Below are 20125 nucleotides of genomic sequence, written 5' to 3'. Positions count from 1 at the left end.
ATTTTTTTTTGAGAAACTTAATTGTAGTCAAAGAGAAATCCCTTTATCTGTGTGTGTATTCTGGCACTCTTTCTAACCTCGCTGTCTTGTGGCCTGAATGTGCATGCAATCATCTAAGGGTGTGCTAGGGTGTAAGATGTCCTGATGCTATTTTTATTGAGCACTGCCGCGAGACATTGATGAGTCCTTTGACAGTCGTCGTCTTGGCAGACTTTATCCACATCTTCCAGCTATGTGTGATAACAGTGAATGGCAGAATTAAAAGACCCCTTGCTTCAGAAAGCAACACAAATTGACTTCTTATTACAATGCAAAAAACCTTTTAAAGTAGTAAAGTAGTGCACACGCTGCTTTATTTACATTTTTTATATTTGAATCTTTGCTATATCTGTACATATTAAGTTCACAATAGTTGCTTTATATCTAGCTTTCTATCCTGAGTTTAGCCATCTTTGAGATCTCCAGAAGCTTATCTTTTTAGATGTGGGGAGAAATGTCTGTGCAGTACAAGCTGCAAAATATGTTGAAAGACATTAAATTACCCTTAATGTTTCTTAAACCTGGAAGTGGTCCATAGTTATGTTCATGTGTGTTTTATTATATTTGTTGATCATAATTGCTGTTCTGTCATGCCAATGAAGCTCATTTGAATTCAGTCAGAGAGAGAGAGAGAGAGAGAGAGAGAGAGAGCGAGAGAGCCTCAGGTCACGTGAACACAACAGCCAGGAAGTGGGCTATGCGCACTGCTCTCCGGTTTGGCCGGGCATCGGTGTATTTTGTCCCAAACAAAAGTAGAGGATCACGCCGCAGAGGCCGAATGACACAAACCGACTGAGACGTTTTTCAGTGCCGTCTTTAGTTTGAATATTTTATATCAGCAGATGAAAACTATTAGAAATGGGTCCTGGATAAAAAAGGAATCTTCCAGAAACACCGTGGACTGCGGGTGGTTTGGAGTGTGGGCAGCAGCGCTGCGGCCCGCGGCCGTGAAGCAGCTTAGCAGCCGGGAGGAGCAGAAGCCATTGTGTGCGAGGAACCAAATTCAATTCTCGCCGAATTGAAGCTCCGTAAGTCTTTTGTTTTCATTTCGACACAGATGTAGTACTTCTCCTACAGGCGGCGGTCATGTCTCACGAGTTGTCATGTTATCTTGTTTTGCTAAAATAATGGTAGCCATGTCAACCGTTTCGTGTCAGCTAGCGTTAGCTCGAGGTGGCTAATGTCATTAGCTTCTCTTCAAGACGAGGAGCGTTTGAGTGTACGAGCTGTCCTATTCTCTGCTGGAAGAAAGTAAACGAGTTAAAGAAATCACCTGACACTTAGTAATACCGAACTTTCATTTTAGTCGGCAAAGCCCATACAGTTTATTAATTATCATTACAGTGAATGGCTCAGTTAAATCCGAAGGTGTGCTGTCGAGCGAGCATTTTCCCACCCTGACCAAAGCTCGGTAGGTAAACAAAAGACAAGTCGTTTTATAATAAACCGAGTGCTCTCCGTGTGGTTAAAAGGGGGCTGATTAAATGCAAAATAGTGACAACAGTGAAACCTACCAAACAGACAAATGTGATCACCTGACACCTCCAAACACCTGTCTCAGAAACTTACCAACCTCTGCAGTCTGATCGCTGTGTTACTAAGCTAACACCTCTGCGGACAGAAAGCTTCATGGCTTAGCGTGCTAGATAGTTTTATTAATATATTTTTTAGTATTTTGTGCCGTAACAGACGAATAATAAAATGGCTGATTTCGTTTCGTTGATTTCGTGTTGTTGTCCTTTATCATTTGAAGGTTTCAACTTTCAGTTTCAATGCTAGGGAAACGAATCAACACCTAATATTATTATTAATACTATTATCATTATTTTAAATGTCCTTGACATTTCTGTTGTGTACAAAAAAATATTTTCTTATATTGTTTAAGGCTTAGAAACACCTTATTCTTCTAAGATTGTTTATTTATGTTACACAAACCACAAAGGCAAACTGTCATGATCACCTGAGTTGTTTACACCTTGACTTTGCTCAGAGCGCATACTTATGCCGAACAATTAAGGAAGCGATGTAAGTTTATGGTTAAGATGAATCCATGTCTTTCTGCTCACCTCCTCAGGTCCCCATCCCCTCGCTTTCCTTCCTGATTCAGTTCTGGGAGAGTTCAGACCAGTATCATCGCCAAGATAGCTGGGCCAGGTAGGAAGAGGCACACCTCAGATCCAGACCCCAGCAGCGGCAGTGATTCCGGCGACGGGCAGCCTGTTAGTCCCAAGTGCCTGAAAATGGCCAGCAGCGGTAGTAGTGGTGCGGCTGGTAGTGAGACAGCGGGCCGTCGCGGTGGGGCTCAACAGAGAGGAGGCAGCGGTCGGGAAAACAGTTCAGACCTGTCCTCGAGCACCAGCAAGAAGAAGCAGAAGGACCGGGCCAATCAGGAGAGTCGAGAGGCCAAGAGGGCAGCGGCTGCAGGAGCAGACGGGGTTATTGCAGAAGTCAAGAAAGGTGAGTAGGACTCAAGGTGTTGTGTAACTAAATCAGCTGTGGACTAAATTCCTCATTGTGTTGCCTTATTCATTACATTTCACATCATTCAAGAATGCAAGGCAACACAGGTACAACTCTTTGCATTATACTGCAGCTTACGCATTTTGACTTCCCGTGTTAACGCAGGAGCTGAGCTTATGTTATTTTACACTGGAAACGTAAAAAGCCATTAAAATGTCTCTGAGCTAGTGATGAACCCTGACAGTCTTAAAGGGAACCTTCAACACCATGATTAGGTTTAATGAAAGAAAAATAAATGAAACATTTCTCCTTTAAATCTTCTTCTTTCAATACTTTCTTGCTGTATTGATTCTTCTCTGTGCATATGACGAGACTGATGCTGTTGGCAGAAAGGTGAATTTCTCCAAACACATCTTTGTGGTTAAACTGCTCGCTGGGAGCAGTGTTTTAAAACGTAATCATTTTTTTGTTGAGCATGCTCAAGTGTGCAGCTGAGATATTTCACATCCTCGCTTATTGTTCCACTCATTGACTTCTGATGGCAGCAACACACCAAAAGCGTGCCTCAGAGGAAGTGAAGAAAAATAAAGTTAGTGAACCTGGATTCAACAATGCAATTGATTTACAGTTCTGTCGATGGAAGTACATGTCATTACACGTTTCAGACAGAATGGACACACAGTGAATTTAAGTGTGAAACATGCGATACAGAACTTTTGTTTACACCTGCCTACTGAAAAACAAGATTTATTGGTGTGTTATGAAAAGGTTGCAAAGTAAACAAAGCATTGTTGACACATTACATGTGTCATATTTGACTGACCTTTGCTCGTCGAATCAGAGACAAATGAATCAATACAACGTGCATCAATATATTACCTCATAAAATATCAAGATAAATGCTGAAATGTTTTCTCCCCACCAAATCTAAATCTGATTACTAACTCTGATTACTAACTGCTTTAGGTTGTTTTTGTTTTGTTTTCAGAACTGTATCCACAATGTGCATTAGTTCTCAGTATTATTTTAGGAAGTGATCAGACAGTACAAAACAAGATGAAACACAGACAAAGCCCCTCCTGCTTGTTACAAGGGATAGTAAGGGAGACTGAGACTGTTTCAACTGACCACTTTGTATGTCCTGTAAGTGGATTCAGACGAGTGTCATGCTGCTGGAGCTTTACTGTGTGCTGTCTGCTGTATGATGCTGGTTCTGTTCTGATGTTGACTTGGGTTTGTTAGGCCAGTCCTCCTCATCAATACCAGACCATCTCTGTCAGTACACATGATGCTAAATGTTCAAGCTGTAGCTCACTGTATTTTACATTTATATATCATTGTGCTCTTGTCTACATTGATAAATGTGTCTGGGTAAATAGGAAACATTTTTCTGTGATAGGAAGTAGAGCTAGACCAGCACTGAAATGACAAACTGGTGTTGCTAATACACAGATTGTCCACCAGAGGGCACTGATGAGTTACTTTACAAAGGAGAATCACTGTTAAAAAACAAATGACAAAAAGGATCCATAAAATGCAGCTTTTTTCCCCTCATGTGCTACACAAACTGTCCTCAGATTAAACCGTGGTCCTTGTAACACTGTTTGAAGATAAAAGCTTCAATATAAGTTATTGTAGGGGCCCGCAGCAGTGAAACTGTAATTCTCAGAAAAATACGGCATTGAGGTCTTTCACATTTCACTACCAAATCTACATCATTCACCTTGAAGGAAATATTTAATTTGCCTGCTGAGCAGCCAGTTACAGACTGACAGCACTCTTCTCACAGAAGAGGGCTGTTTGTTTTGTACTTTATGTACAAAACAAACAGCATGAGTAACAAAGCGTCTCAGTGTAGCCTCCAGCTAAAGTCAATGTGAGACACAATGTGTTCCTTCCCTGTTCACATCTATTTAAGCAAATGTTTGATCGAGCTTTTTTAAACATTGGGATGGTTTAGGTCACTGGTTTATGATGTCAGCGTTTTATGTTTAGTCTTACTACTAGTAAAGTATGATGATTAAAATGTGTTGTAATGATTATCCAGACAAGCTTCAAATAGAAATGTCCATTATTACATTTTTCTGTTGTGGACTTTCTGTTATTATTATTGTTTTTGATGTCTTGAAATGTTGGCATAGATGTAAAAATAGATGGATATGATCTATGTGAGGCAGTGTGACGTTTCACCCAGTCATGAGTGAACTTCTGAACACTGTGCCACGGCTGACCTGGAATCACCAGCTGGAAGGGATTGGATGTTGCCTCTGACCTTTCTCGAGCGAGTTTGAGTGCGAGGGCTTGAGCGAGAGGGAAGAAGTTGAACGTTGTTGGCGGAAAGTTGAGGCTCTCTAGTTGTTGTTGTTGAAGGCTAAATGCTAATACGAGTGTATACCTGACTTCTCATGTATCTTACCTCTGGAATGAGATTTGATTTGAAGCCACTCGTACCACTTTGAGGTCACAATGAAAAATGGTAAATGTTCTTTGTTTTTTCTGTGTATGTGTGTCATACCTATGATTCTTGGTGTAAAAGCATGATTTTGGCTCGTTAGCTTATTGGTAGTTTGCTGTAATACATTAGTTAAGTTGGTTTACAGTCTGTGTGGCATGGACACTTTTCGCTGTGCTTCAGTTTGAGCCTGGGCGCTCTGAGCTGACCCACTTGAGCATATGGGTGCGTAGCTATGCCATTTCTGGATATGTGAGCAGGTGCATTTAGAGCTGTATGTCTTCATGCTCTCATGGTAGAGACGCATAATCTTCTTCACTGGGCAAACTGGAAATGCTAACTGGACTCTTCTGTTGTGTGTTGTTCATGTGGGCTTGTCTTCATTTTCTACGTCTATATTTGCCATAAGGAAGCAACTACTCCGTCTATTTTTAGAACCTCCAAAATGTATTGGTTTGACGGCCTTGTGACTATTTATTTTTTTCAATTGCGTTGGAAACGAAACTAAATCAAGTTCACTGTGTCAAGTTACGTTTTGTAACAGTCTGTCGCGTTTTGTTTTTCAGATGTGTTTGTGGACTGGAAGCAAAATGTCAACGAGGTGACTGTCAGGCTGCGCTGTGGGGAGGGGGTGCAAAGGACAGAGGATGTCAACGCAACTTTCACTGATACACACTGCCATGTGTGCTTCCCAGGTAAGTCGAACGGCAGCATGTGATATGAAAACACACAGACCCAAATATAGTAAAGATATTTTAGTTATAGCATCAGAACACTGTGAAGTCCGAGACAGACATCCCACTTGGACATTAAAGTTGATCGTATCTGATAAAAGTGGATTTTTCATGCAGCTGAATGTCGCGGTATTCAAGCAGAAATAATTGCTCAGAACTTCATTTAAAATCTATAAGTTGATTGATTCGTGTCTAAGCTGGACTGTTTAACTTTGAACAAATCTGAATTATAATGCAGTTTGTACTTTTAAACAGCAGCATCTATTATTCGTCTCTGTGTGGACGTGTGTTCAGGTTCATTACACTGTAGTTAGCTCGAGTCCAGCTGATGTTTAGCCTGCTAGCGTCAGTGTTTCTGCTCCGTAGATGGACAGACCCTCAGCAGCAGACATGGTTTCCTTCTCTGAAGTCTTGGTGCTAACAGGACATTTACAAGTGGGCACCGGTCAGATCAAGTAGTCTGACACTGCAAACATCGTCCTTTGTTATGGTAGTGACATTATCCAGGTTCTGTGTAATCTTGACCAGCGGTTCCTAAAACGTTTCAGCCCAGTGCTAGAGACTGGGGACCCCCATTGATCCTTGAGGTGGTTAAAACATTGAACGTTGTGCACAGCCATGCACACCATTAGACCTGTTCAAACAGTTTATAACAATAATTCCACTGTTATGTTTTTAGAAGGAGACCCCCTCTGAAAATTTCTTGCAGGCCCCCAGGGCTTCCTGATCTCCCCCCCCCCCCCCCCCCCCCCCTTAGAGAACCACTGATCTAGACATTGTTTGAATATTTGGCAAATATTGCAGTTTTTTATTAAAGAAAATAAACATAGGATCTTGCGGTCCAGGTCATGCAGGTCATTTAGCACAAGTGTTTTTTTTGTTTGTTTTTTAAACTAAATCCTCAGAATGCTTCAAACTTTGTCTGACTCCTGGGTCTTGTATTTGCTGTAATTGAAACATTCGTGTTGGCACATAGCTCTGTTCTAATAAAGGCTGCATGTTCTTGTTTTTCAGATGGACGTGAGTGGAGCTGCATGTTGCAGGAGGAAATTGAGGCCTCGTGTAGCAGAGCTCAGTACAAGGAGAAGGGAAGTTTCCTGCTTGTCGTCATGCAAAAGAAGATTCCTTTTCACATCTGGCCTTCACTTAAAGTGAGTCACACAGCACGAGCAGTGTTTGAAACATTACTTTACTGAAATGAATTGTCCGGTTTTATTTATTTTTGTTTGTTTTTAACTGTCTGTGTAATTAAAGTATTTCCTTTCCTACCATTTTATCATCCCACTAAATATGTTGTGAATTTTATGAAGTTTTGAATGGCAGCTGCATTGTCAACAGAGTTTTCAGCACATTCTTCTTTTGTCCAAATGATAAAAATGCTTCTTCTTCTTCCTCTGTTTCAGTCGAACAAGAAAGAGAAGGAGGCGGTAACCACTGAGACCAAAGCTGACAAGGAGCCTGAGAAAGCTGTCGCCTTGGATTCTTCAGCGATACACAAACTGTCATCGTCGCAGCCTTCCCCCTCACATGCACAGAACGAGTCAAGACGCACAGGCACTGGCAAAGCTGTCAAGCGCTGCCTTAAAAACAAAACGGTGGGCGACAAGGCCGCCACGGACTCTTTGGGAGCGAAAGGTGGAACTGGAGACGGCTCAGCCAGCACCAGCAAGCCTGTTCCAGCCACGAGGTGCGAGCAGGAGCCCAGCGCGAAGCGCACTGTCATACGGCTGCCCAAGACCCCCAAGGAAGAAGCTGCCTCACCGGCAGACAGGGACACAAAATCTGTCAAGTCTACAGTAGCAAATGGTAAAGCTCCACACACACACATGCCCGCTGGTCGGAGCCCGCAAACACAACGCAAAGATGGAGACAACCGATCACAGACACTCGGTAGTGGCCAGGGTCAGAAACCGGGAGCTCCAGTTGACGCTCCTGTCAGCCATACCAACAAAACTCAGGTGAGAAAAGCTGTGACGTTTTGTTTAGCTGAACTTTACGGACACATTTCTCAATTGTTCTCCTTGTTTATAAGGACTTGTCAGTTTGCGTTTGTGCAGAATTGATTTAATCATGATTCCCTGGTGCTGATTCGAATTGTATTGCAAATCTGAAGCATTTAAATTTTACGACATTAGTGTTCTGAGGTGTCTTTACCAACACTTTAGACTCGTACTGAGCTTTAGCTTTATGTGAGAGGGTGCTTGAGGAAACCCTGCCAACGCTTTATTCTATATGAAGTGTTTTCTGTAATTTCTCATTCAGGTGGCAGAGAAGCAAATCCAGTCCTCAGACGGGTCAGAAGCAACAGCACATGGCAGCGATAGCCAATCAGCAGCTCCCATTATCACCAGCGACCTCATCGAACCTGTAAGATCAAACTACAAAGCAAACTGTCCTGAAATGCTGGAGGATAAAAGTGACTGTGAGCCAGCGAAAAGGCCCGAGGAGCAGCAATCAGAGCAGGATACTCTGATCCTCCAGCAGCCTCCATCTACAGAAACAGATTCAGTACCAGCTGATGGCGTGAGTGGCAAACAAGGAGCGTCACCCGGTGCATCCCAGGAGCCGCGCAGCTTTGATGGAGAAGAGAAGAGGGACCAGTCGAAGGAAGAGCCTCCTCTGGAATTAAAGCAACAGGAAGGTTAGTTGGGATTATCACACAAGTCAAGTTTATTTATGTAAGGGCAAAACTGTCTGTTCAGTACTGGTGTAGGTCTAATTCCTACCACAAAAAATGTTTTTCCGTTTTTGCCAGACAATTTCTCAGCAACAATAAAATCCCAATAAGACAAAGAAACTGCAGAAAACAAAAGGCGACAATAAAACAAGAGAATAACAAAACAGCAAAATGAGAGTCTTAGCTAGCTTGCAAAGAGGAGGAGAGGGGGCGTGTACAGGAGCAGCTGCAGCTCTGGTCACTGGAGTTCAGTCAGTGATGACGGTCTGCTCTGGCCACCATGGCGCTGCTGGTCTGGATCTTGCAGTCGACCCTGGACTCTTCTCAAATACTTCACAGACATTACAAGGCATACTGAAAGTTCTTCAACGTCAACACAAGCTAAGAGCAGCTGAGTGACTGCGTGGAACTGTGGAAGCAGGAGGATGAAAACAAAGATCTGAATGCACGATGGCTAAAACGTTTTGACTAGTAGAATAATCGAGTAATAGGCTGCACCATCTAAAAAAGTAGAATAAAAATCAGAGGGGAAAAAATGGGCGTATTAAATAACATGTTTAATGAAGGTGAATTGATGTAAATATTCTTGTTTTGCTCTTCAGCTTTTAGCACGGATTTGTTCAATGTTATTTTAACCATGTCATAACTTCCTGCAGCCCCAGAGCCAATGGTCAACCTGCAGTTCATGAAGAATGATTCGTATGAGAAGGGCACAGACCTGATGGTGGTAAATGTTTACATGAAGGGGATCTGCAGGGACACAGCCAGGGTAATCTTCAGGGAACAGGACTTCACACTCATCTTCCAGACCAGGTAGTAAACGCTGAGATGCTTATTCCTCTCCTGCACGCATTAATGTCCCACATCACCTGTAAATAATCTCTCTTTTACAGTGATGCAAATTTTCTGCGGCTTCATTCAGACTGTGGACCGAACACAGTCTTCAAGTGGCAAGTTAAACTCAGGTAACTTCTGCCGTCGACGTTTTCAAATGTGAGATCTTTGAATCGGCCCGTTGGAAAGAAAACAATAAATTGCATGTTTATGACTGTCTGTTTCTCTCTCACAACTCAGGAATCTTATCCAGCCTGATCAGTGCAGCTACTCCTTCACTCCGTCCCGACTGGACATCACCCTGAAGAAGAGGCACAGCCAGCGCTGGGGAGGTCTGGAGGCCCCCGCCCCACAAGGTGTGCTGCCAGTTTTCTTCTTGCTAGCACTGTATTCAATCACCTGCAGAAAATGTTTTATTTTTCTTTGTGGTTGCCCTGATTCATAAATTGGTTTTTTTCCCCAACTTTAAACAAAGTGAAGACGGCCTTCTCCTCTCATTTGTTCAACCACCTTCTGAAAGAGTTCGGCTGTTATCAACCGCTGCGATTGATAGTATTCTTACCACCAGCTCCATTGTGCTCTGTTTAAGGTGCAGTGGGTGGTGCGAAAGTTGCTGTGCCATCCAGTCCTGCCTGCTTGGAAAACAGCCAGCCTGGCAGCAGCCAGCACAGCCTGCCCGCCAAGGAGGAGCCTCCGAGGGTCGGCGAGGAGAAACCCAAGGCTCCTAAGGCGTCATCTCGAGTGGAGGACAGCAGTCTGGACGTGGTGGCTCCTCGTTCTGTCTCTGAACACGTTTCCATCACAAAGCCAGATCCCGCCGTTACCACGGTTAGTAGATGGCTCATCGGATCCTGAAGAGATAAGACATTGGTGTTTGTTCCCAGGAAAGTCAGGTCTAATCATTTAAGCAAAACCTTATATGAAAACTACTCATGTTTAATCATTGAACCAAAATAATGATGAACAAAGCATGTTAGTGCAGTCTAAAAGCTGTAGGGCAAAAGTAAAAACGAATTCTGAGTTGATCTGATTTCCTAAACCAATGTCCTATTCTTTCCTGTCTCAGCCTAAACCTACCTGCATGGTGCAGCCAATGACCCATGCCCCTATCGCAAGCAATGAGCGCCACGAAGAAGAGGAGGAGAAGAAGGTGTGCCTGCCCGGCTTCACAGGATTGGTCAACCTGGGAAACACCTGTTTCATGAACAGTGTCATCCAATCCCTGTCCAACACCAGAGAACTCAGGGATTACTTCCATGGTAAATAGTATGTTTTGTTTGTCCCGAGAGTAAAACATGTTCACATTAGTACATTAGTACTGGTATGTTCCTCCTAATAGAACTCCTGTTGTTGACCAGAATGAATGATGCTGCTTCATGCCTCTGCCAAAGATAGTGGGCTGTTATGTCTCTAAGAAAAGATGCACCGATAAACAAATCATCCTACCATGATTAATCATCTAATTGTGACAGTCCAGAAACTGCTGCCCACCAGAGGATCGTCAGAGTGTATGCCCAGACTTCATCCTTAACTTTAAAAAAATAGTTGAAACAATTTTCCAGAAGTTATTGACCACTGTTGATCCCTGTTTGAGTGGTGTTTAGTATTTGCTGTTTTCTTCATTCAATTCAAATCCGTTGAGGTCTTTCAGTCCATGTCTGTGTTATCTTCCGGTTGAATTGCTGTTTGACTTTGACTTTTTGACTTTTTATTTTATTGTCCCCAAGGGGAAATTCTTTTTCACCAGTATACAGTTTTAAGGGCAGAGGGAGAACATGTGGGACAACAGGACATACAGTGCATATGGTTATGGTTTGTGTCAGTTTCTTTCAACTCTTTAATTTCTTCTCTGTTTCCATGTAGATCGAGCGTTCGAGGCAGAAATCAACTGCAATAACCCGCTGGGCACCGGAGGCAGGCTCGCCATTGGCTTTGCTGTGCTGCTCAGGGCGCTGTGGAAAGGAACTCATCATGCCTTTCAACCCTCAAAACTCAAGGTCAACGAGTAACCCCACCAAACATGTTCATCATGTGTCTTACTGCTGCCGCTGCTTGACTCACGGTTTATTCCAGGGAAACTTTTTAAAGTCAAATGTATCTCGGGACAATGACATTATGAATTCTATATGTGATTGTGATTATTCTGTGTTTACATCGTTCTTTTCCTTTGTTTCCAACCAAACAGGCGATCGTGGCGAGTAAAGCCAGCCAGTTTACGGGCTACGCACAGCATGACGCCCAGGAGTTCATGGCCTTTTTGCTGGATGGGCTTCACGAAGACTTGAACCGCATCCAGAATAAACCTTACACAGAGACGGTGGACTCTGACGGACAGCTGGATGAGGTGGGTGCTTCTCTCACCTGTGAGATATCGAGAACCGGCCTGGATTGGAAGTCTCTGGCGGGAAATGTGGAAAGCAGAGGATAACAAATGAAGTCTTTTTACATGGAGTAGAATAACAGCTGCCGTTATTGGTAAGTCGACCCAAAGCTTTGACCTGATGATGTCTTCTGGCTGTTTTGCAGGTGGTGGCAGAGGAGGCGTGGCAGAGGCACAAAATGAGAAATGACTCCTTTATAGTGGACTTGTTTCAAGGCCAGTTCAAATCCAAGCTTGTCTGCCCCACATGCTCAAAGGTAACACGAACACTTTCACACAACTTTCTGCCTGCACGAGCCGGTTTGAATCACTGAAAATGTTCAAACTTAAAAAGTCAGAGCTGTTTTCATTGGAAGGGAAAGACACACTACATTTATTGATGGTGTTGTGATATTAAGTCCTGTGTGGTGTGAAATATGTTCACGGAGCAGAGCCAAAGAATCGAATGACACCCTCTGACCATTTCTATTGAGGATTTTGAAGGGTTAATGTGAATAGCTCTGACTCTCTCTACAGTGATGACTGACCCAACGTCCATTCGCCTTCCCCTCTTACTTTTCTCTCCTTCTTCTTTTTTTTCTTCAGGTGTCCATCACCTTCGACCCTTTCCTCTACCTGCCTGTGCCGTTGCCTCAGAAACAAAAGGTGCTCTCAGTTTTCTACTTCGCCAAGGAACCTCATAAAAAACCCATCAAGGTGAGATCAAATATCTTAATGACCGCCAACAATGAACTTCAGAGGAAGACAAAGATACTTTTCTTTTGGAGTTTCTAACTGCTGTCCTTGTGTGTGTGTCGGTTTCGGTATCAGTTCTTGGTGAGTGTGAGCAAGGAGAACTCCAGCACAGCTGAAGTCCTTGAATCCATCTCCAGGAGTGTCCGAGTCAAACCAGAAAACCTCAGACTGGCAGAGGTTTGAAATTTAGAACATTCAGGATTTCACACTTTGATACTGATGGGAATGAATGTGAAAATCACTGAAGGATACTCTCCTCTTCTCAGGTTGGGAAGAACCGCTTCCACCGCATGTTCCTGCCACCCCATTCCCTGGACACGGTGTCATCCTCTGACATGTTGTTCTGCTTTGAGGTGCTTTCCAAAGACATGGCCAAAGAGAGAGTCATATTGCTCAAAGTGCAGCAGGTAATCCTGATTTTTAGAATCCCTCTGCATATTTAAGATATTGGTGTCTACAGACATTTGACAGGTGCTTTTCTTTGCCGTCGTTTTCCTACAGAGACTGCAGGTCCCGAATATCCCCATCTCAAAGTGTGCTGCCTGCCTGAAGCCTCCAGTGTCTGAAGAAGACAAGCTGAAGCGCTGCACTCGCTGCTACCGTGTGGGCTACTGCAATCAGTGAGTAACACAGGAGGATGCTGCCTCATCTAATATTTGGATTCATTTCTGTGGAATTTTTTTTCTTTTCATTGAAATCGTTAACCTTCTGATGAACATGTGAACTCAATTCCCAGAGTGTGTCAGAAGACCCACTGGCCCAATCACAAAGCTCTGTGTCGACCAAACACTGAGAACGTGGGCCTGCCCTTCCTGGTCAGCGTGCCAGAGTCTCGACTCTCCTATGCCCGCCTCACACAGCTAGTCGAGGGTTACTCCAGGTACAACCTTGCCAAAGCATTATTCCATACGTTTTTGTTGGCTGCTGATGGGATTCACTCACTTAGCTCACCTTGTAACTTTCCAAACGTCTCTCTGTGTGCAGGTTCTCTGTTAACGTGTTCCAGCCTCCTTTCCAGTCAGACAGGACATCCCCCGAAACGTCCCAGAGTCGGGACCTTCCCCCGATGCCAACAAGCTCTCCTGAGGGTCCCGGGCCCGGGGCTGCGGCCATGAGTGACAGTTGTTCTTTAGGCTCAGGGGATCAGGAGCTGGAGAGCCCTGCCCTGCTCCCTGAGTGTCAGGGTGAGTGTGCACAGGCCTCAGCCCTCCAGCCTGCAGAGTCACAATCCCTCTCCTCCTCCCAGACCTCACTCTCCACCACACAGACCGCAGATTCAGGATTTTCTGAGCCAGTCTCCTCCACTTCCTGCTGCGCTCTGGACCCTCATGCTGAAAAAGAGACTACTTGTGAGAAGGCTGTGCGGCCAGAGGGTAAAAAAAACAACAAAACATTTCTTAAAAATAAAAAAAAACGTGGAATTTCCTTGTCTACATGTTACTGGTATATTTTTCTAACTTGTGCCCTTTGTGTTGCGTTAGCTGCAGTAACAGGGTATCAGCATCCAAGTGAGTCGGCTTCAGGTCACACCAGTCAGTTCTACATAGCGCTGCTGGATTCCAACAACAAGGAGCTGAGACTGGATGAGAAAGGTAAGATTTCTTTTGAAGTGGGATTGTTTAGTTGTGTGTAAAAAGGTGTTACTGTATATCTATGGTTATTTTAGAACACTGTTTTGAGGTATTCTCATCATTGATGGGTGATAAACGTCTTGCTGTACACTGTTAACCTTTACAAACCCCTCTGCAGACGACGCTCTGGAATCCCTGCCTGAGGATGCGACCCTGGAGCTGGTGTGGAAAAACAACGAGCGTCTGAAGGAGTACGTTTTGGTCAGCTCAAAGGAGCTGGAATATGAAGAGGACCCCGGCTCTCTGAGCGAAACAGCCAGAGCAGGACACTTCACGCTGGAGCAGTGCCTCAACCTCTTCACGAAGCCCGAGGTGCTGGCACCAGAGGAGGCATGGTAGGCATCTTTATAATGTCATTTATTCATCCTTTACAAAAAAAAGGAATCGTTGTTTTTGTCTATGTTGTTTCTTTCATTTTATTTATTTGTTCCGAACATGCCAACACATATATTAACAGGAAAACAGGAAGTAATAATAAATAAACAAATCCTATCATGTTCGGAAAAGAGCAGACCTGCCTCGTGCTTCCCAGTGTGCATGGCTCCACATTATTTTTATATTTTCCATTGGGGTCAGAGAAATGTAATTTACTTTGAATGCCCCCCTGTCTTTTTGAAGGTACTGTCCAAAGTGCCAGCAGCACCGAGAGGCCTCGAAACAGCTGCTCCTGTGGCGCCTGCCCAACGTCCTGATCATCCAGCTCAAACGCTTCTCCTTCAGGAGCTTCATCTGGAGGGATAAGATCAACGACATGGTTGACTTTCCTGTCAGGTAAAAGCACTGTGAAAATGAGAGGTTTCACCACATGTCCAACTGCAACACAGCACTTAATTTGAATAACTTGTCCTCTAGGAATCTGGATCTGAGTAAGTTCTGTATCGGCCAGAAGGATGAAATGCAACAACCTCCCATCTACGATTTATATGCAGTCATCAACCACTATGGAGGAATGATAGGAGGCCACTATACAGCCTACGCTCGCCTGCCAAGTGACAAGAACAGCCAGCGCAGTGATGTTGGTGAGTGTTCAGATCATTTCAATTTCATTTTTCAACTTTATTTGTGAGGGACTGTGTGCAATAAAAAACATAAATGTAACCATTTGATGCATTGTACCAGAGTCAGCCTTTGTCTAATTTACATCTGCAGTCACTTTGGAAGGTAACAAAACAACATAAAGCATACACCACTCAGCAAGTAACAAAGAGCAATATATACATAAAATGCACACACTAACACACACAACAGGCCTTGTCAGCCCATTTTATACCTGTTGCGAATCCTTTTCTTTAACTCTATTTTGTGAAGTTAGAACATTGGCCAACATCTGAACCATGACTGTTTTTTATCTGTTGCGTTCCTTATGAAATAATGAAATTCTCAAGTAAAAAACAGGAAGAGAGGGCACACTGGCAAAAGGTGATTTCCTACAGAGACTGCAGGTCTTTTTTTAAAAAAAGGATTGTAATCTCATGGGCAGATGAGGGATGCTGAGTTCACAGTGCAGCCAGAAGTGATCTATCATTATTTATATCCTATACGATTAAAGTCCAATCTGATTGCCCTCATCTGCCGCTGTGCGGTTAACGGTCCTTCTGGTCCCACAGGCTGGCGCCTGTTTGATGACAGCACGGTGACAATGGTGGAGGAGTCTCAGGTGGTGACGCGTTACGCCTACGTCCTGTTCTATCGACGTCGAAACTCCCCCGTGGAGCGGCCGCCTCGCTTCCTCAGGCCCGTCGGAGCCGAATCGCCCAATGCTGCAGGAGCTACTGCCAGCCAGGTGAGGGCGCCACAACAAGATACATCCTCACTATTTAAAACTTTACTTACCTCCTGCTCTACACAAGTTCCTGTTAATCAGAATTCAATGTAAGGGCTACATTACAGAAACACCTAGCTGAACACTGATGGATAGAGAGTGTTTAGATGTTTGAGATGAGGTAAATGAGTGAGGTGTGAAAGCTGACTCAAATAAGAAGAATCTATTTGTATACACACATCCTGTTAAAGTAAAGAGGTTTTCACATGATATGGAATCACATCGTGACTGCTACGTTGGGAAAGTGTTGAGATTTTTCTAAAGTCATTGTTAGTGCTCTTGTGTTTGTCACTTATCAGGGACTAACAGTATTTGGCAGGTCATATGAGTTTATAAGCACAGACTGGTGGGTTCTGACATGGATGTCGTTTAAGCTCAAGTTTTTCAATCATGAGGCTTCTAGAGAGTTCTCAAACGGTTGTCAATGTTTTGTAATCTCAACATATTGAAGTGAAGGTAAGTTGGGATGTCCCGTCTCTCTGAAGCTTTGGTGTCCAGGTGAGGGTTACCTCTCTCTACAGGAACAAAGATGTGTGTCGTTAACGCAGCGTTCTGTGTGACCTTGTGGATGACTTTAAGGCCTAAACGGTTCTCTTCTAAAACCAAACATACACAGAGACAAAACCCTTTCTAATGTGATCTCAGTCAGTTTTGTCAGTGGGTTTGATCAAGTCCATTCTCAAAGTGTTTTTCCTGGTTTGATCCATGTTTGTAAGTATTGTAGATGTTATGGGTATAGCATACACTCCTCAAGGCTTTTACTGTATTTGATTTACTCAATTATTTTCTTTTAGATAATGCAAATTCCTCCATATTAAATTCACCATATTCTTTCAGGCATTTCCAAAAATCCCAGATTATCATTTAACAAAAAGCAGTGGAGGCATGCAATCATCTTTAAAAAAAAAATAATAATAATAATAATAATAATAATCAGTCTCTGTTAGAGCTCAAAAACTGTCGGCTAGAAGTATTTTGTCATTTTAGTATTTGTTAGACCATGCCTGTTCCCAGAAGCTGACACCGGTTTCCGCCAATCGCAGGCCTCTCTAATATGGCGGGAACTGGAGAAAGAAGAGGAGGGGCTCGACGAGAGCCCCCCCGGACTGTTCCGCTCTGTGCTGCGAAGAGGAAAAACGAATGAGGAAGACAGAAGTGAAGGAACGGTGCGGCAGCAGCGCAGGCGGAGGATGTCGGACTATCCTGACGATGACTGTGTGCGATACTTTGTTCTGGGCACCCTGGTCGCCATGTTTGCTCTTTTTGTCAATTTGGTCTACCCTCTTTTGTACAAAACCAACTGGACCTGAGGGGGGGGCGGGGGGGCTGGTCTGTCTGTCTGTCTGTATATTTCTGTGGCTTCAGTTTAGACATATGAATGTGAAGCTGGTCAGAGAAGCACATGTTCGATTGTAATCTTAGGACTACACAGTCTAGGTGTTTCTACTTGAAGATTTGAAGTATACATTTATATATTTATGTTAAAATGAAAGCAGTAGTTTCCCTTCCTAAGAAAACCTCAGTTAAAGCTGCAGAACAGTGAGATCACATGAGAGCAGTATCACATGTTCTGTTTGAGCTTGGCACAACATTGTTACTTCGTACTCCAGTTATCGTTTTGAAAAAAGGTTCTGACATCATGGAGCTCAAAGTTCCATCCTTGAGCCTGGAAATCATCAGCAGACGCGTTTTAAAAGAAAAGAGGACGTGATGACGTTTTCGAGCTTTCCCCCCTTTTTTTTAAAGTTTAGTTCATGTTTGTGTCCGACGATCGATGGAGATGCATTGAGTGCTCGTGATCTGAGAACAAGAACCAAAAACCGAGGGAAAGCGCTCGAGAGCTGCAGATCAAGCCATCAATGACGGGCTTCTCTTTTAATTGCACTAAAAGTATTGAGACAAAAACTGTTCATCGGTGACTTGTTTCAAATGTTGCGTCATGAAACTAATAGGAAGCTCTATATTCTGTGACCAATTGTTCTGAACTGAATGAAAATACACATCGTAGTTATCAGCCTTAACATTTCTGTCCAGCCAACAAAATGTGTTTTTTCTTTTTTTTTTCTTTGAAGGCTCTTTTCTTCAACATGTGATGTCGTTCACTGTAACTGTTATTCATTTCCCACAATGCTTTGAGTTTTGTTTGTTCATTGAGAAGTCTGTTGGACTTTCTTAGATTCACTGTGGACGAGTGAAGGTCCTGAAATGATGAGTCAAAGTCCCCTCCCCCTCTGAATGTAAAGACTTCAGTGTTTCCTTGTTTTCAGAGACAAACTTGTGGACAGTTTTGGATCTTCACACTTTGACAAGTTGATGATTTTCTTGTTGGTTAAGCATGATCTAAAATTTCACTCTTTTTTTTTTTCTTTTTTTTTTTTTTTAAAGTCCTTTCATGTCCACAGTTCATCACTTCTTTCCTGTGATTGGGAGTGTTTGTTGGTCTCAGGGAAATCCCAGCGTCCTCCTGCTGAGGAGGCAGATCACAGTGGCCTTAAGTGCCTCGCATTACTTTGAGTACTTACAGACTGCGTAAACTTGACTCAAACATATGCAAAGCTCGAATCTGTGTAGTTGTACACGTCTTTGTGAAATACATATTTATTTAAACGTACACTAACTCGACGTCTCCCGGGGCACAACTTCACTCTGCAGTCTGAAGCCTCTCAATGCTGTCGGGTTTTCTTTCCATGACCTGAATGGATGATGTCATTACGTTTGAGTGTCTGCTGTAAAATGTTGATGGTAAAGAATAATAAAGACCAGGGTCAGCTCATGTCTGAAAAAATCAAGTACTGTAATTTAATGAAAAATTCTAACTTATGATTAAAGTCTCTGCAATAATGTGTGTAGAAACCTCCATCTAAATGCTGCTTTCTAATATATAGCAATGTACTCCTCTTGGAAATAAAATCTCCATCCCTTTATCACCTTTTTGTATGCGTTTATTAAGTCAGGTCATGTTCTTAACCATTTTCTCCCAGCAGCTGACACATCCCACAATCCAAAACCAGCATGATTTATCGTTACCACTGGTTTATTTTACAGGCCTCTAGCCAGTCACTATTTGGGCAAGACCTGGATCCCGAAGGACCGCCCACCCTGACAGCCGAGGTTCCCTCTGACCTCTTCGCCCACTCCGGAGAGTGTGCGGCTCCATCCTACAGCAACATGGAGGAAGTGGACTAGTCACGGCGAGGACTAAGGGAAGATCCGAGCTGATTCAGGTGCTGAATTGAATCGGCTCCTTGGCTGAAGGACACATCAGGGCTCTTCACAAATCTGGTGTCAGTCAACACTGCAGGGCTAGAAGATCTGGAAGTGGGCTTTAAGAACTGGACTGAACCCACTTGTGAAAGACCTTCAGGTGTACACACACGTGTTCTAACTAGACCCTCACAACATTGATATAGTCACGACGATATACATCCCCATTGATAAACCTCTTACAAGCTGTGTACGTAGTTATTCAGTGCTTAGTCTCACAGAAGCTCACATGCGTCAGTAATCCGAGTTTCTGTTCGCAGCTCATTATAGCGACTGCTACTTGAGTTGATACTCTAAAACATAGTTCAGTGGAGTGCCTGCTCGGCCTCCACACACTTTGTCAAAAGTAAGCTAAAAAAAAAAAAAAACACCTCACTGTTAACCTTAACCAGACATGTTAATCCTGGGCAGACGCTATGGTCATGATTCAAGTTGATTTGGGGAGTTTGAGGAAAGCTTGTTGAACTGTTTGTACATTTTGTTCTCTTTTTTTTTGTTGTTTATTTTTTGCGAGGTATTTCCTGGTTTTATTTGTTTGTGGCAGGCTATTGTGTGATGTCGATTGGAGTTAAAGAAATGGATGTAAACAGAAAAAGAAATGTGATTGGTGCTGACCTGCTGCTTTTTTTTATACAGAGGGCACATGCTTTTTCCTGTCTTTTGTTGCATTATGAACTTTCCTTTTTTTTTCTGCTGTAGTGTATTGTTCTTGTTTATCTTCTTTTTGTACTTGTTTAGATATTCAATCCTGTGGATGCAATTGTCAAAAGGCTTCAGTATAAACTGAAATGTGCATGACTGCATGTGGATACAGGCTGTGACCCCGGCTCCTGTTGAATATCTCCCTCCCCTCTAAAACTAGCTACATTTAGTTCTTTCAGTTTTGCGTGAGTTGTCCCGTCTCAGCCTCCCCTCCTTTCTAATGAAATGCGTATATAAACTGGGGATCATTACAGATACTGCTGTGGATAAATATAAATGGTTAATATAAATAAAACAGTTTGGGAACCTGGTGGTGAGTGGTGTTGTTTTTACAATTGGTTTTGAAGTCATTATTCTTGCAGACTAAATGTCACGCGTTGTCTATTTTGGAAGGG

The 20125-nt window shown here is 43.2% G+C and overlaps 1 protein-coding gene across 3 annotated transcripts; it reads left to right on the top strand.

Annotated features, from left to right (window-relative positions):
* Nucleotides 1-707: 707 nt before the first annotated feature.
* usp19 (ubiquitin specific peptidase 19) lies at nt 708-20040 on the top strand. 3 transcript variants are annotated; one of them, XM_079360124.1, is made up of 26 exons: nt 708-1067; nt 2114-2496; nt 5518-5646; nt 6700-6836; nt 7089-7643; nt 7948-8326; nt 9019-9175; nt 9256-9327; nt 9437-9552; nt 9792-10024; nt 10263-10455; nt 11060-11193; nt 11382-11540; nt 11723-11833; nt 12162-12272; nt 12387-12488; nt 12578-12718; nt 12813-12931; nt 13048-13191; nt 13296-13684; nt 13793-13903; nt 14061-14277; nt 14561-14713; nt 14795-14961; nt 15550-15725; nt 16808-18688. In XM_079360124.1, the coding sequence occupies exons 2-26, from the start codon at nt 2280-2282 to the stop codon at nt 17072-17074; spliced, it is 4689 nt and encodes a 1562-aa protein (XP_079216250.1). In that variant the 5' UTR covers nt 708-1067; nt 2114-2279; the 3' UTR covers nt 17075-18688. The 3 variants fall into 3 exon arrangements, with proteins under 3 accessions (XP_079216250.1, XP_079216249.1, XP_079216251.1); XM_079360123.1 differs by having other exon boundaries at nt 9786-10024; XM_079360125.1 differs by lacking the exon at nt 16808-18688 and adding an exon at nt 18810-20040 and having other exon boundaries at nt 709-1067; nt 9786-10024.
* The last annotated feature ends 85 nt before the right edge of the window (nt 20041-20125 follow it).

This window comes from Symphodus melops (genome assembly GCF_947650265.1).
Source record: "Symphodus melops genome assembly, chromosome: 13".
In the NCBI taxonomy this organism is placed as follows: Eukaryota; Metazoa; Chordata; class Actinopteri; order Labriformes; family Labridae; genus Symphodus; species Symphodus melops.
The sequence above is the reverse complement of the archived record's forward strand: the minus strand, read 5'-3'. Positions and strand labels throughout refer to the sequence as shown.

Excerpts from the sequence above, each read along its gene's own strand:
- usp19 (XM_079360123.1), top strand. The coding sequence starts at position 2,280 with ATGGCCAGCAGCGGTAGTAGTGGTGCGGCTGGTAGTGAGACAGCGGGC. Across the intron at positions 7,644-7,947 it reads GCCATACCAACAAAACTCAG|GTGGCAGAGAAGCAAATCCA; the intron begins GTGAGAAAAGCT and ends TTTCTCATTCAG. Across the intron at positions 14,714-14,794 it reads ATGGTTGACTTTCCTGTCAG|GAATCTGGATCTGAGTAAGT; the intron begins GTAAAAGCACTG and ends CTTGTCCTCTAG.